Here is a 17,416-nt window from a genome sequence, read left to right on the forward strand (position 1 = left end):
CCCAAATGCATTACTCTGCATTTCTTTGCATTGAATTTTAGTTGCCAGGCATTAGACCATTCCTCTAACTTTTTGCAGATCCTTTTTCATATTTTCCACTCCCTCTTCGGTGTCTACTCTGTTACAAATCTTGGTATCATCTGCAAAAAGGCACACTTTTCCTTCTAACCCTTCAGCAATGTCACTTACATACATATTGAACAGGATTGGCCCCAGCACCGAACCCTGAGGGACTCCACTAGTCACCTTTCCTTCCTTCGAGCGACTTCCATTAACCACCACCCTCTGGCGTCAACAGATGCTCAAGGCCCAGTCGGAGGAGAGGCACGATCTTCCGGCACTGGCACCTCCTGTGGGTTGGTACTGCGTGCCGGTGCCACATTTGGGGGTAAGCGTTCAGTTTGGGCGGGCAGGAGATACCAGTTCACGAGAGGGGGGCGATGCCAGTTAGCGGACAGGGAGACTCGCAAATCGAGTCAATGCTCGGTTTGCGAGTCACAATTTGCGAGAATGTTTTGCTCGTCTTGCAAAACACTCGCAAACCGGTGCACTCATAAACTGAGGTTTGACTGTACTAGGAATTACTAGAAAAGATATACAGTGGGGAGCAAAAGTTTGTGAACACCCAGTCAGAAATTTTACATCTAGCAAGTGTACTAAGGAAACTAAGGCTATAATGGTCTATTTTACTTCCTAGTGTTCTTCAGTAAATATTTGTTTACTTGAAAGCATGTTTCTGTATAAACATTGTGGATGGTTCAGTGTTTTTTTTAAGAAATACGGACTAAACCCATCAGAACACAGGTGAGTGAATTTAAATCTTGCATGTGTGTTGATGCTAGCATTTCTGAAAAATTCATACTACAATAATTACTGTTCACATTTGTAGGTGTTTGCCTGTTGTGTGTGTGTATATATCTATCTATATATCTCTAATAATATTTTATGGTATTTACTAATAATTTCTCTAAATTTTTATTTCTAATTAATTATTAAATAACTGAACTGTAACCAAACACACTGTAATTGTATTTCCAGCCAATCTTTAATTAAGATTTGATATTTTTGAATACAAATGTGTTTTCTTTTAAAATGTATTATATTTTAGTTGGTTTTATTGGAAGAAATAAGCCAAAAATTGGAGCAGAATCCGTCTTGAAACCTAGGCACAGGTTATTGCTTTACGAAATGAAGGTCTCTCATATCGCAGAATTGCATCATCATTGAAAATTTCACTTGGAGTTGTGCATGCTATACTTGAACGTGTGAAAGATATTGGATCCTTTAATTCCAGTCAACGGAGTTGTTGTCCTCGTGCATCAACTAGCTGGGATGGTCAGAAAATTGTAATGACTGCAAAGTTATCTCCTCGTATCAATGCCACCCGACTCCGTTCTCGCTTACCATCTCACCTTCAGAACCTGAGCAAATGGATAATTCGTCGCAGATTGTTTGAAGGTGTTCCGAAGTCATGTCATCCAGCAAAAAAACATTCTTTGTTTGCCAAGAGCACTGCTGATCTTCTTCAGTTTTGCAACAAATACAAAAAACAGAAGTCTGCAGATTGGGAGACTTATGGGGCAAAGACCTGGAAAAACTAATTATACACGCAAATAACTATAGTGAATTTAGGAAACACCTAAAAACATACCTGTTCTTGAAGTACCTAGGTAACAAATCTGTACAATCTCTCCCATAAAAACTGATCCCTTAAACTGTTAGCCACTAATCTCCAACTATGTAAGTTCCACTCAATTTGTAGCATCTTTCTAATCATTATAAACCGCATAGAATTTCACGGCCCTGCAGTATATAAACTGTTATTATTATTAACTCACCTTCACTCACTTTAAGAATTACACTGGAGAGGGTTTGGAGACCTGCAAAACAAAGGTACAATGCAAAATATGTGGTGCCTATAGTAAAACAGTGTGAAAAAAATGATGGTTTGGGGTGCAATTTCGGCATGTGGACGAGCTGGAATCTGGATGATGCCTAGAAACATGACCATGATGGGACCAGTTTACCTGCAGGTTCTGAAAGACAAGTTACCAGTATTCATGTCCATACTTGGTACCAATCGTTTTCAGCATGTTAGAGCACCATGCCATTCAACTAAAGCATGGATAGCATTATCTGGATATCATTTACTGGCTCTATGGCCTGGAAACTCTCCCAATCTCAATCCAATCGAGAAATCATGGATGATAATGGAGGAGAGCTGTGGCTGACATGCATCCAACATCACTAGAAGATCTGGAGAACAAAATAAAACAGGTGTGTACAACTCAGATCACACCGGAATACTGCCAGCAGCTATGCCATTCAATGCCTGCCTGAATCAAAGCAGTACCCGACAACAAAGGACGACGCTCAAAATACTGAAGAAAGGCACTAACCACCATAAACTTTGCTTATTTGTATTAATTTTGGACTAGTCCACAACTACAGTATTTTTGTGCATTTACTTCATTAAAAAAATGTTATTTGGATTGTTTGTACCTCTGAATGTTTCTTGCACTGAAATTTGCACAGAACCTTTGCTCTTCACTGTTTAGAAAAATAAAACAAAGAATGTTATGTTATAATACCTCTAAATTGCTCCATGTTTAACCTCACCTTGGCATTTCTGGATTCAAGGAAAGTGGAACTAAATGCATATACTCTAATACAGGCACATACTTATTTTATAAAATAAAATACACACACGTATGTAACAGCTCCATCCATATGCAGACAATCAGGACCACCTCCGGGTAAGACCTCTTAATAGCGCACATACACCTGTTGTCACTTGTACTAACATTCATATACATTCACACATTTTTACAAAAACACATTCCACATTTAGAACATGACTCGAACACAGAAAATGCTTTAGAAAAGGTTAAACATGCATTTTGACGTTAACACTTTATTAAAAATTCAATACAATTTATTACAAAATAAAAAGAGAGAGATGGTTAAAAACGAAAACCCCCCCTCCCAACACACAATCATAACTGTACAATAATGCTACAGCCTATACAGAGTTCTTGCATTTGTCTATTCCAAGGCAGTAAGAGTAGAAACGTGTAGTTCCTGCGGCTCACGACACAACGGGAGAAGCGCTTTCTCAAGAGCGATTCCTGCGCTCGCCCTTCCTCCAGATAACTCCCGACAGCCCAGCACAAGGACACGATGAGCCCTAAACCGACCCAGGATATCAACGTCTCCTCCAGTGTCCCGAGAATGCAAATCGGCAAAGGCAGAGCCTCGACTTCACCTCTCCCTCACACCAAACCTACCCAGCCCACCCTAGCGACTATTCCTTCCTCTACACCTCCTACCGTCCAAATTTTTCTTTTAAGGTCACCCGTAACGCTCCCAATGCCTTTCCTTCTCCGGCGTTCCACCCTCTATGACGCAACTTCTCATCTCCGGCGTCCCGCCCCTCTTGACGCGACTACACTCCATTGGCTGCTGCCCGTCTTGCCGGAAACAGGAAGTTGTATCGAGGGGGCGGGAGGCTGGAGAAGGAAAGTCTGGCGGACCGGTAGCTGGTGACTTCAGACATGAGTTTGAAGGTAGGATGTGGAGCAACGGCGGGAGCTTGAGAGTGAGGGACTGGGTGCTGGATCGCGAACGGGCGGGGGGAAACGGAAAAAGAGTGGGAAAGAAAAGGAGGAATGTGCGTGAAGAAGGGGTGCTCCGCATGTGACAGTGTAAGGACATGAGGATGACCAGCTGTCGGGGGCCATGAATTTAAGGGAGATTTAGTCGCGACATCACTCCAGCAAATGTTAATGGAAAGGATAATATTAAACAAGGCAATTAATTTACGTTGTATATAATATAGGATAAAAATGTACAAATTTGTACGTTTTAGTCCTAACCTATATGTATTTGTCCGCTGATGCTGCAGAACTAAGCCCGAAGGAGCCCAAAAAAATTAGCACATTAGCTCTCAAACTGAACTGGCCTTTGTAACTTCCTGGGTAACCGACCCAACCTTTTGTAATGCAATCTAACCTAGAACTGAGTAGGTAAAAATGAAATAGAAAACCTGATTAACATAATAAGGGAGTTTCTGGGAAATACAGAGAGTTGATCACCCTAGTCACACCCCCCTAATGTATATGACTTGGTATCTCTGCTAACCACAACTTTTTTTTTTTTTTTTTTATTTATTTATTTATTATTTTCAACTTAAATTTCAAGTATTTCACTTGTACAGAAAGCAAGAATAGGATAGATATAAAATACAAAGCAATATAAATCTTAAATTAAACAAATATACTATTTATGCTCAAGTCCACAATTAGGATCCAAGAATTATTGAAAATTGGCGAAATTATCTAAAAAGAAAATTGTAAAAGAAACTGAGAACTATAGCACTGAGATGAGGTCACAATATCCTAAATATAGGGCTCAAAGATTGTTAACATTCAGGCGAGACATAGCCACAAAGTTTGTCAATTGTGATGGTTCAAAAAACACATATTTAAGAGTACGGTGATATACAATACATTTACACGGATGTCTCAAATAAAAGGTTGCTCCCAAAGATAAAACCCCAGGTTTCAATAGAAGAAATTCACGGCGACGCCTTTGCGTCTCCCGTGCCAAATCTGGGAACATTTGTATTTTATAACCAAGAAAGCTTTTTTGTCTATTTTTAAAGAAAAGTTTTAACAACCATGTTTTATCAATTGGCAAAGCTAAAGTAATAATCATGGTGGCTGGTGATGCTAAATCCTTCTCAGATGTTTCTAAGATCTGCGATATATTTGGAAGTTCTTGATCTGAGGGTTTTTCTTTTAGTTGTTGATTTTGTTCTTTATCAGGCAGATAATAAACCCGTGAAAATGGTGGTAATGAATCTTCGGGTATCTCTAAGTTCTCTACTAGATATCTCTTTAGCATTTCTCTAGGTGTTACTAACTCGAGTCTTGGAAAATTAATTAACCTTAAGTTATTACTGCGTGAATTGTTCTCGAGCATTTCAGTCTTCTTCCTTAGGTTAATATTATCTTTAACTAAAGCCTCTTGAACTTGTTTCAATGATACAATTTCTTTTTCCATTTTTTGAACAGATAAATTAGAAATGTTCGTTTCTTTCCTTAAATCCTTCAATTCTTTATCATGTTCCTTAATTTTCCCTTCAATTTGTTGGAGTGTAGGAGTAATTTTTTTAACAAAACCAGCCAATAAGTCCCAGATAGAGTCTAAAGTCACTTCTGCAGGTTTAATCAATTCAATTGAGATTTGTGTAGGTGTAGAGTGCTCACCGTTCTGAAGTCCTTCGGGGGGTTTCTTCAGCCCTTCCCCCTCATGTTGAGATGATATTCCCCCAGATACCTCCATAGGGGCCCTGGAAAAGTGGGCCCCAGTCTCCAAGCTCTCCAGTAACTCTTCCCTTGCCTCTGGAGAGGAGAAAACCAATGAATCCGGGGTTTCCCCGCCCCTGGGAGAGCTGGTCGTCTGGGGTTGCGGGGGCGGTGCCCTAACGTCGGGGCTCAGTGTAGTGTCGGGCCCAGGAACATCCACGTTGGTTTCGCCTCCCTGTGTTGTCAGCGGGCCGCCATCCGACGTCACTGCGACCTCCTGCATGCGCCGCAGTAAATCCTGAATGTTCCCGAGACCCGGGGCTCCAGGACGCCGCGAGGCAGAAGCGGCACTCCGGCCCCGTCTCTTCGGCATCGCGGTAAGTAATTACCGTTAAGAAAATTGAAAAAAGCACAGTCCTGGGACACGCAGCTCAGCGCGTCCTGTCTCAAATCGCCATCTTGGATCCACCTGCTAACCACAACTTAAGAAGAAAAGTTTAGGTAGAGAACATAAGAGCCATTGACAGTAACATCATGTCTGCGACCATGGCTAGTCAAGGTCACAAAGAAATCCCACATGCCCCAAAAATTAGATCTGTTTTCAATCCTTAATTTGTAGAGATAAGCAGTGGCCAATGACTTATTTAATTGGGATTGCAGTAGTGGTAGCTGAAGGTGAGTTATTCTTAGGTACCTTAAATATTTGTTTGTCACCAGAATGCTTGCATGGTTTGTACTACTAAAACTGATATTATTTATCATTTCATTATCGCTGAAAAGCATACGCAACACTGTACTTTCAACATGCAACAGATGGTCCCTGCTCAGAAGAGCTTACCATCTAATTTGGACAGACAGGACATATTAGGGGGGGTTGGGGAGTTTCTTTCAGAGAATGATAGGATGGACATAGGTAATTTATGATGAGTGGGAGTTAGGAGTTGAAAGCAGCATCAGAAAAGTGGGCTTTTAGCTTGGATTTGAATACTGCTAGAGATTCAGAGCTTGATGCCCTAAACAGGATCGATAAAACCATGTGAGCCCGCTCCAATCTGATTTTTGGCCGATTCCAAAAGAGCTATTGATGCATTAAAAATCATCATGCGAATGATTCACGCTGAGGGTCATTGTAATCCCCGACTCTCCGGTCCGATTGATCACTATGATAATGGCTCTCACACATGTGCAGAGCTAGCAGGGGAAGCCCCAAAAGCAGCCTTCTGCAACTCAGCTGTTAAGGGCAGTAAACCTTTCTTTTTTAATGGGTACAGATGCTGTGTGTGTGTTACACATGCGCAATATCTGCCCCATTTAAAAAAAAAAATAACAGTCCAACCCCCACACCCCGCCGATGACGGCCCTCCCCGACAAACCGGCACCAGGGACCGACCTCCCCACCAGCGAAAATTGTTAGGAGGGATGCCCATTTTTCTCCTACCATGCCAACCACATCGTGTGAGAGAAAATTGGCAGGAGGGATGCCCCCATGAACCATCTCCTACCCTTTCCATCCCCCCCCCCTAAAAAAAGGCAGGATGGATGCTCCACCGCCCTAGTACTTTTTTCCAAAGTTGAAAGCAGGAGAGAAGCATGGTCCCTCCACCTTCAAGGCCCGCTGATCCAAAATGGTGGACCTTCCCTCCTTGGTGCATCATGTGATGCATGGGGAGGGGCCCAAGGCCTTGATTGGCTCAGATGCCTAAAGTCCCTCCCCAATCAAGGCTTTGGCCCCTCCCCATGCATCACATTGGACTAGGGTTACCGGCCGGCCGGATTTACCCGGACATTTCCTTTTTTTAGAGAACATGTCTGGGAGTCTGGATGGCTTTTCAAAACCTGGACAAAATCTTCTTTGGGACCACGTTGGGAGTGTATCCGTGCATGCGCGGATGCCCTCCTGACTGACAAGAACAGGTTTAGGGGGGTGAGGGGGTAGCTGTGGGCATAATGGAGCAGAGCTAAGGGTCCAGATTTTATGTAACTAAAATCTGGTAACCCTACATTGAACTCTCCCCTCTTACTCCATCCCATCCAATCTCTGCAACACCTAAACACTCAGCTCTCTCTCTCTCCCTTCCTCGGCACACAGATGTCAGGCTTTCTCCTTCCTTCATCCACCCTGCAGCGCATAGTCACTTATTTCTTGCTGTATCTTCCCCTCTCCCGAAGCATAGAAACCCAGCATTCTCTACGGTGGCCCCAGCTCACTGAGATTCACAAGGGGAGGAAAGGAGAATGGCCTCCTTTGCTACTTCTGACCATCTCTGCAGCTCCAGTCGATCTACTTGCTGCCATGGGTTTGTGCTGGCAAAACCTAGGCACCAGCTCCAATTTTTTTTAGTTGCCATAAGAACATAAGAATAGCCTTACTGGGTCATACTAATGGTCCATCAAGCCCAGTAGCCCGTTCTCATGGTGGCCAATCCAGGTCCCTAGTACCTAGCCAAAACCCAAGGAGTAGCAACATTCCATGCTACTGATCCAGGGCAAGCAGTGGCTTTCCCCAATGTCTTTCTCAATAACAGTCTATGGACTTTTCCTCCAGGAAATTATCCAAACCTTTCTTAAAACCAGCTACCATGGCTATTTGGTACCTGAGATGTGTCAAGCCCTAGTGTGTGTCATGAGAAGAACCACATTTTCCTTTTCTTTTCACAGCCTAAAGGGAAAAGTAATTTGGGAATGTTTATAACTAGTTGTAGAAAATACAATATAGCTTTGACATGTATTAAAGAGTTGTGTATTCAGGAATAACGTGGAACTTTTCCTGCGGTGTATCTCTATGCTGGCATGCAAATGAATAAACTGAAACGTTCCACTGTCAATGATGTGTTTAAATTTCTTGTTACCTTACAGTGAACCAATGGAATGTTATTTCATGTAATGAACAGCTCAAGAGTGTGAGACTTGTACAAATCCTATAAATTCAGTAGTTTGTTCAAACTCAGGCTAGATTTACTAAAGTTTACTATCACCTTAATATGTGGTGTTGCTAAATAATTCCCATTGAAGAAAATGAGACTTGTGGAAAATAAATACTTTAGTGTGAGTTAGGGAGTGATATCGCAAAAAAATGTCCAAATCAATCTAGTATTAAAATGTGTTATTTACCACAGATCCCATTTTATTCAGTGGGACCTAGTTACTGATAACATGGGTTAACAGTATTTACATTGGGTAAATCTGTCTTATCTGTATCTGTACCCTTCTCCTCTACTGCTGCTCTACTGTCCCTTCTATCTTGCTGCACCGTTTGCTTGGAACAGACTGTCTGAGTCAGTATGTCAAGGTCCGTCTCTGTCTGTATTAAAATCTAGGCTAAAAGCCAACTTTTTTGAGGCTGCTTTTAACTCCTAACTAGAGAATGACATGGGTACAGCGATAAACTTTGTCCCTGTGTCATTGTCTAAAACCTTGAGACTAGTATCAATATGTAGAAACTTAATGCATCTTAGACAAATGGGCAATTGAATTCAATGATTAAAAAAGCCCAGCAGAAGCTGCTTTTGGATTTAAATGAGCTATTGTTAAATGACATCATTTGTGTCTTGTCTTCTGATCAGACTCCTACCATCTGCAATAGCCTTCCATCATGTATGTGCCCAGCTGCTCAAGCATCTTACTGTTACTGCAATAGATTCATCCATCATTGCTGGCATCAAGGAGCATTTCCAACATTTAATAGATACTTGTTTTCCTGTCCATCCACTACACAGTTTAGGTTCTCTTCTTTACCCATGTCTGAAAGACAATCCAATTACCTTCCCAGATGAAGTAAAAACATAGGCAACTAAATCTTTGGGAAGGTTGTACCAAAACCAAATTGAAATGGAAGGCTTTATTTGTGATTTATAAACAGTTGTACAGAATATTGTCCCTTTTTATACTTTAATAAAAAGATTTAAATATAGAATCATAAGTGTTTGAGGCTTGTGCAATAGAGGACAGAAATCGTGGGGGTGGGATGAGGCTAGGAACAAAGCCTGCAGGGATGGGGGACAAACTGTTCCCATATCATTCTCTACAACTAACTTGTAAAGTACTCATGTCTATTTTGTCATCCCCTCTGTGAGAAATTACCTAACCCCTATTTGTCCTGTTTTAATTAGATTGAAAGCTCTATTGATTAGAGATTGTCTCATAGATGTTCTACAGCGCTGCGAACATCTAGCAGCGCTAGAGAAATAAGTGGTAGTAGTAATGGTAAGTTGACCATGAGTTTGAAGAAACCCCACTGGGTTATAGCATCTATATAGGTCCTGCAGACCCCGGGTGGTGGTTAGCTTTGATGAGATGGCCTTATCTTGTACCAACTTAAGACTAATACAACAGTTATGAAATAGATGAGTTTTTCCCATGGAATTTATGCCATTGGTGGATCGTCATAAAATATTTCTTCCACCTCTTCATATCAAGCTGGGGTTGATGAAGAACCTGGTAAAGCAAACTCGCCAGGTTTTTAATATCTTGTTAAGAATTTCCAAAAATCAGCACTGCAAAACTGAAAGAAGGGATATTTATAGGCCCACAGATCAAGTCCGTTATGCAGGATGAAGATTTTAAGCAATCACTCTCAGCAGCTGAGCTTGAATCTTAGGAGGAATTCAAGTAGTTAGTGGAAAACTTTCTGGGCAACCATAAGTCTCCATACAAGGAAAGGGTTTAGAATCTCCTCGACTCATATCAGAAACTTGGCTGTCGCATGTCATTAAAAATACACTTTTTGTACTCGCATCTTGATTTTTTTCCGAAAAATCTTGGTATGGTGAGTGACAAGCAAGGAGAACGTTTTCACCAGGACATTCAGTTAATGGAGCGTCGCTACCAAGGTTTCTGGAATGAGAGTATGGTGGCTGACTACTGCTGGATGTTTTGCCGTGACAATCCAGACACAAATCACAAAAAGAAATCATACTCTAAGCATTTTTGAAGAAATATTGGTTGCTAAGTGACACAGTCCAGTATAATTATGCTTTGCTGGGTGCTTATTTGGCTTTGGACCGAAGATACAGCTGGAGAAATGGGCAGAAAAGTGGCAGATAAATTTTAACATAGACAAATGTAAGGTGATGCATCTGCGTAGGAAAAACAAGGAACATGAATATAGAATGTTAGGTGTAACCTTGGGCAAATGCGAGCAAGAAAGGGACTTGGGGGTACTGATAGACAGGACCCTGAAGCTATCGGCTCAATGTGCGGCGGCGGCAAAGAAAGCAAATAGGATGTTGGGCATGATAAAGAAGGGCATCACGAGTAGATCGGAGGACGTCATAATGCCGCTTTATAGAGCAATGGTCAGACCACACATGGAATACTGTGTCCAACACTGGTCTCCATACCTAAAGAAAGATATAGCCCTGCTGGAGAAGGTGCAGAGGCGAGCCACAAAACTAGTCAAAGGTATGGAAAAATTGAGCTACAAAGAACGCCTCGGAAAACTAGGACTGTTCACCCTTGAAAAGAGGAGACTGCGAGGGGATATGATAGAGACTTTTTTTAAAATATTAAAAGGATTTGACAAAATAGACCAAGAAACATCATTGTTCACTTTTTCAGATGTGACACGGACAAGAGGTCATAGACTGAAACTGAGGGGCAGCAGGTCCAGGACAAATGTCAGGAAGTTCTGTTTTTCACAGAGAGTGGTGGATGCTTGGAATGCTCTCCTGGAGGAGGTTGTGGTGGAGACTACCGTTCTGGGATTCAAGCGCAAGTTGGATGTACACTTTCTTGCAAATCACATCGAGGGATACGGGAAATCAGGGTCTCCAACAGGGAGCACCTAGCTTGGCCTCAGCATGTGCGGGTCGCCAGACTAGATGGACCAAGGGTCTGATCCGGTGAAGGCGTTTCTTATGTTCTTATTAGTTGATGCTGTAATTCTTAAAACCCTATATGCTAAAATGCTATAAACTAACATTAGTTTATAAACCTTAAAAGTTTACATGACTGAAAAAAAATAACAGATCTGAAATCAGCATGAAAAACTGATTTAAAAAAATGGACTGTGTTATCAGATGATTCTGAAAAAAGTTTTCTTGTTGCCTTGTGTTATTAACTAATTCTGTTGATTTTTCTTTATATAACAAATCTGAAGAACAAATTCTACAATATCTAATCAGTTGAGAGAAAGGGATACTCTTTTTGGAATGGTTTGGGTGCATACTTGTAAAGTGTAGCAAGGTATTATGATCCGTCACTTTCCTAAATATTGTAGTTGTAAGTCCAGTCTCTTTACTCAACACTTTCACTTCTAAAAAATCCACTGCATATTCATCCCAGTGAGCTTCAAATCAAACAGGCTGGTGGCACGAATTCAATTCAGACACAATATTCATCAAATTTTCTTATGTGCTAGTCCATATCATAAAGACATCATCTTTATAGCACTCCCAGCAAAAAGCAAACAGGAAAAAAGCAGAAGAATATACCCATCTTTTCTCAAACTAAGTCATAAAGAAATTAATAATACCAGGGGCAAATTGGATGGACTGTTCAGGTCTTTATCTGCCATCATTTATTATGTTACCATGTTACTTTTAATCTGCTTATAAAAATTGTTATCCCAGGACAAGCAGGCATGATATTCTCACATGTGGGTGACGTCATCTACGGAGCCCCGGCGCGGACAGCTTTTCAAGCAAACTTGATTGAAGTTTCAAGTTTGCACACTGCACCACGCATGTGCGTGCCTTCTCGCCCACTAGAGGGCGCATCCCACCTCGTGGTCCTCAGTTCAAATTTTTCCGCGGAGCAAGAAAGCCCTGTGGATCTGAGCTCCAGTGTTTTTGCCTTCTAGCTGCCGCGTTTAGTTTGTTTTTCCCTTCGAATTAGTTCGCGGTGCTGTTTTCCTTTCGTTTCTTTTCAAAAAAAAAAAAAAAAAAAAAAGTCTTTCGTTTTTTGTCGGGCTCCGGGGGCTCCCGGAAGCCGCGGCCGCGGGACGTCGGTACGTTCCCGGCCTTCTTCTTTTTCTTCGTGGATGTCCCGTCCTGTTACGGGATTCAAAAAGTGCAGCCGGTGTGAGAGGTTGCTTTCCATCACTGACCCTCACCGGTGGTGCATTGTCTGTCTTGGGCCCGAACATCCGACAGACTCGTGTGATCGCTGTGCTACCTTCCAAAACAGGGCCCTCCGTCGCCGTAAGGCAAGAATGGCCGAATTGTTCGCCGTCGACGCGCCGCCTAAGGCCTCGACGTCGGCCTCGGCTTCGGCCCCGGCCTTGACCTCGGCCTCGGCGTCCTCGGGGGCCTCGGCCTCGCCTCGGCCCTCTTCCTCGAAGGCGTCGTCAGTGAAGCAAGCTTCGGGTAAGTCCTCTGTTCCATCCCCTTCAGCAAAGAAGCCATCCTCGAGTCAGGCCAAGGCGGGTGGGTCGACCCCGGCCCCGCATCGGACCTCGACTCCGCACACCCCGAGGGAATACTCGAGACCGAGGTCGCCCTCCAGGGAGTGTGCCCCGGACTCGGAACTCCCCACCTTCGTGGGGATTCCGGCCTTCCAGGATCTCCTCCGAGCTCTGATCTCATCGGAGCTGTCGGGAGCCCTGGAAGTGTTGCAGCGTGCTGCGGTCCCGGCGGCCTCGACCTCGGCCTGGGCGCCTTCGGTCTCGGAGACCCCGGCCTCGGCTCCCTCGGGAGCCCCGGCCTCGGCGACCTCGGTCTCGGGTACTGGGGCCCCGTTCACCTCGGTCTCGGCCCCGCCCCGGACCTCGACCTCGGGGGAACCCCCTGAGCGGAGTGTAAGGCCCAAAGAAAAGTTGCGCAGAGTGCGCCGTCTTTCCTCCTCTTCCTCCGGGTCTTCCAGACACGCCTCGCCCTCGACGCGACCTCGGACGGGGCGTCGATCGAGGAAGTCTAAGCGGCCCCGAGGCTCGCCTCGGCGCGACCGTTCCTCGTCGTTCAGGGGCGAGGCGCTGCAGGTGTCGGAGTTGCGCCTCGACAACCCGAGGCTCCTCCGCTCACCCCATGGGAAGTCTTCCCGGGCCGCCTCGCCGAGGAAACGGGAGAGTGTCCCACGAACCCCGGGGTCCTCACCCAAGGGTTCTGCGAGGAGGATAACTTCCCCTTCCCCCTCGAGGGCCCTCGAGAGGGGATCCTGGGATTCGGGATCGGTTAGGGATCCTCATTATTCCCATGAGGCCTCCCCCCTCTCCTCGGTGGGGCGGTCGAGAACCCCCTCTCCCCAGGCTAGGCCGTCCTCATTTTCATCCTTCGTTCAGGACATGGCCCAAGCCCTGGGGATTGACCTGATGGTAGGCTCTCGGTATTCCAAAGAATTTTTGGAGGAACAGGACCTCCCCACTCTTCCTAGGGAGGTGCCTAGACTCCCTCTCAACAGTGTCCTTCTGCAAACCTGGCTGAAGAACTTGTCAAACCCTCTTACAGTCACGTCTGTGCCTTCAAAAATGGAATCGAAGTATAGGACGATTCCCCCTAAAGGGTTCGATAAGGCGCAGCTCTCACACCAGTCTCTTCTGGTGGAGTCTGCTCTTAAAAAATCACAGCCCTCACGGGTTTCTGCGGGGTTCCACCAGGCAGGGAGGGGCGGACCCTGGACAAGTTTGGCCGTCGCCTCTATTCAAATTCCCTGATGGCCACCAGGGTTCTAAATTACGCCTTCACCTTTTCCTCCTATTTGCGTGGTATGGTGAAGGACCTTCCTCAATATCGAAACTCGTTACCGGACTCCCAAAGAGCAGGATTCGACAAGTTTATGTCCAACCTGTCTCAATTGCGGTTGTACCTATTCCATGCAGTGTACGACGCCTTTGAGCTGGTTTCGAGGGTGTCGGCCCTCGCGGTGGCCATGCGCCGCTTGGCCTGGCTTCGCACCCTCGACATGGACCCAAACCTGCAGGAACGCCTGGCAGACTTGCCTTGTGTGGGGTCCGAGTTATTCGACGAGTCATTGGATGCGGCGACCAAGCGCTTGTCGGAACAGGAGCGCTCTCTAGCATCCCTGGTCCGCCCCAAACCTAGGCCCCCGCCGCAGAAACCCTTTCGGCCTCCGCCGCGCCGATACCCTCAGAAGTCGACCCCGGCTTTCTCGAGACCGCCTCCGAGACGTCCGTCTCAGCGAGGCAGAGGGGGACAACCCCAAGCCCCGGCGCAGGGCCCTTCTAAGCCAGCGCCTTCCTTTTGACGGGCTGAGCGGACGGGGCGGGTTCCCCTCCGCACTTTCACAGGAACCCCTTCCTATCGGGGGCCGTCTTCGGTCCTTCCGGGAGGCATGGACCGGGATTACCTCAGACGCTTGGGTGCTCCGGATCGTCTCCGAGGGCTACTCGCTCAACTTTGTGTCCTCGCCGCCGGACAGTCCCCCAAGTTTAGTCCCCTGCAACCGTTCGCAGCTACCGACCCTTATAACCGAAGCCAAAGCCCTCTTGAAGCTTCGGGCGGTCGAGCCGGTCCCCAAGGACCAGTGGGGTACGGGGTTTTACTCCCGCTACTTCTTGGTCCCAAAAAAGACCGGGGACCTGCGCCCCATACTGGACCTCAGGAAGCTCAACAAATTCCTGGCCCGGGAGAAGTTTCGAATGCTATCTCTCCCGGTTCTGTATCCCCTCTTGGAGGAAGGGGACTGGATGTGCTCCCTCGACCTGAAGGAAGCATACACCCATGTTCCGGTGCACCCCGCCTGTCGAAGATTCTTACGATTCCAGGTGGGGGACCTCCACCTCCAGTACAGGGTACTGCCCTTCGGCCTGGCTGCGTCCCCACGAGTATTCACGAAGTGCATGGTGGTGGTTGCGGCAGCCCTCAGGTCGCGTGGACTTCACGTGTTCCCTTACCTGGACGATTGGCTCATCAAAGCCCCGACCAAGGAGGGGGTTATCTCAGCGACCCGACAGTCTATTGCCTTCCTGCAAACTCTCGGGTTCGAGATAAACTTTCCAAAGTCTCAGTTGAGGCCGTCGCAGTCTCTTCAATTCATAGGTGCGGTGCTGGACACGGTGCGCCTACGCTCCTACCTGCCGACCCAGCGGTTGGAAGCCCTGGTACGGATGAGCCACCAGGTCTCTCAACTGTCGAAGGTGTCGGCCAAGCGCATGATGATGCTGCTGGGCCATATGGCCTCGACGGTACATGTCACGCCGTTTGCGAGGCTACATCTGAGGATCCCTCAGTGGACCCTCGCGTCCCAGTGGCGTCAGGAGTGCGACCCGGTGTCTCGCCTCATTTCGGTGACTCCGCCCTTGCGGAAATCGCTGCGTTGGTGGACAGACTCTTCAAATCTGTCCATGGGGCTATTGTTCCGCACTCCGCCTTTTCGCAAGGTCCTGACCACGGACTCCTCGGAGTACGCGTGGGGAGCCCACCTCGACGGTCTGCGCACGCAGGGCCTGTGGTCGGCAGAAGACCGTCGGTGTCATATCAACATGCTAGAGCTGCGGGCCATCTTCCTAGCACTTCGAGCCTTCGTTCACATACTGCAGGACCAGGTGGTCCTCGTCCGCACGGACAATCAGGTGGCAATGTATTATGTGAACAAGCAGGGAGGAACGGGGTCATGGCCCCTCTGCTCCGAAGCCCTTCGCCTCTGGGAGTGGGCGGCCTCCCGGAACATCTTCCTCCGGGCGGTCTACATCCAAGGAGAACGGAATTGCCTGGCGGACAAACTCAGTCGACTTCTGCAACCGCACGAGTGGACTCTACACTCAGCAGTTCTACGCGAGGTTTTCGCTCGCTGGGGAACGCCACAGGTGGATCTGTTTGCCTCTCCGGAGACACACAAACTACCACTGTATTGTTCTCGGATGTACTCGCAGGACCGTCTGGAAGCGGATGCCTTCCTACTCGACTGGGAAGGGAGGTTCCTGTACGCATTCCCTCCGTTCCCTCTGATCATGCGAACGTTGGTACACCTAAAATCGTCCACGGCCACGATGATTCTCATAGCACCTCGGTGGCCGCGTCAGCACTGGTTCTCCCTGCTGCTCCAGCTCAGTGCCAGGGAGCCTCTCCCCCTGCCTGTCTCTCCTTCTCTGCTGTCTCAGAGTCAAGGATCCATGTTACATCCCAATCTGCAGTCATTGCACCTGACAGCCTGGTTTCTTGTTCCCTGACTCCTCCGGACCTGTCTCAATCGGTGAAGGAGGTGTTGGAAGCCTCCCGCAAGATCTCGACGAGGCTTTGCTATGCGCAGAAATGGACCAGGTTTTCCACCTGGTGTTCGTCTTTTCACCTGGATCCGGTATCAGTCCCGGTATCCTCGGTTTTAGAATATTTATTTCATTTGTCGCGCTCCGGCTTGAAAACCACTTCGGTGCGGGTTCATCTCAGTGCGATTTCTGCTTTCCACCAACCTCTGGAGGGACGCCCCCTGTCACTCCACCCCTTGGTGACACGCTTCATGAAAGGGTTACTCAGGGTTTGCCCCCCTCTTAAGCCTCCGTCTGTCGTGTGGAACCTGAATGTAGTTCTGGCTCAACTGATGAAACCCCCCTTTGAGCCACTCAACAAGTCCCTCTTGAAATTTCTGACTTGGAAGGCGGTGTTTCTGATTGCCCTCACCTCCGCCAGGCGGATTGGGGAGTTGCAAGCCTTGGTTGCGGACCCTCCTTTCACTGTCTTTCATCACGACAAGGTGGTTCTCCGCACCCATCCTAAGTTTTTACCTAAAGTTGTTTCGGACTTCCACATCAATCAGTCCATTGTCCTTCCTGTGTTCTTCCCGAAGCCCCACTCCCATCCTGGCGAGACGGCGCTTCACACGCTTGACTGTAAGAGGGCGTTGGCATATTATCTTCAACGCACCAGGTCTCATCGGAAGGTTCCTCAATTGTTTTTGTCCTTCGATCCCAATCGATTAGGGCATCCAGTTTCCAAGCGCACTCTGTCTAACTGGTTGGCCGCTTGCATTTCCTTTTGCTACGCTCAGGCTGGCCTTCCTCCCCGGGTCGAGTCACGGGGCACAAGGTCCGAGCAATGGCAGCTTCGATAGCCTTTCTCCGATCCACTCCGATGGAGGAAATATGTAAGGCTGCCACTTGGTCTTCGGTTCATACATTCACCTCTCATTACTGTCTGGACACTCTATCCAGGAGTGAGGGCCGGTTTGGCCAGTCAGTTTTGCAAAATCTGTTTTCCTAAATTGCCATCCTCCCACCT

The 17,416-nt window shown here is 46.7% G+C and overlaps 1 protein-coding gene and 1 long non-coding RNA gene across 3 annotated transcripts in view; one reads left to right on the forward strand and one right to left on the reverse strand.

Annotated features, from left to right (window-relative positions):
* Positions 1–1,086: 1,086 nt before the first annotated feature.
* LOC117362754 lies at positions 1,087–3,446 on the reverse strand. The gene is made up of 4 exons (XR_004539928.1): positions 3,330–3,446; positions 2,503–2,550; positions 1,839–1,880; positions 1,087–1,597 (listed from the first exon to the last, which is right to left on the reverse strand). It is a non-coding gene; the product is annotated as an uncharacterized LOC117362754 (long non-coding RNA).
* MRPS9 (mitochondrial ribosomal protein S9) overlaps positions 3,427–17,416 on the forward strand; it is a 209,466-nt gene continuing 195,476 nt past the window's right edge. Inside the window, exon 1 of one of the 2 annotated variants that reach the window (XM_033949660.1) lies at positions 3,427–3,566. In XM_033949660.1, coding sequence (XP_033805551.1) covers positions 3,555–3,566 — 12 coding nt within the window. In that variant the 5' untranslated portion in view covers positions 3,427–3,554. Of the gene's footprint in view, positions 3,567–3,647; positions 3,705–17,416 lie in introns of those variants that run through there. The other variant, XM_033949659.1, reaches the window with a different exon arrangement.

This window comes from Geotrypetes seraphini, chromosome 6 (assembly GCF_902459505.1).
Source record: "Geotrypetes seraphini chromosome 6, aGeoSer1.1, whole genome shotgun sequence".
NCBI classification, from domain to species: Eukaryota; Metazoa; Chordata; class Amphibia; order Gymnophiona; family Dermophiidae; genus Geotrypetes; species Geotrypetes seraphini.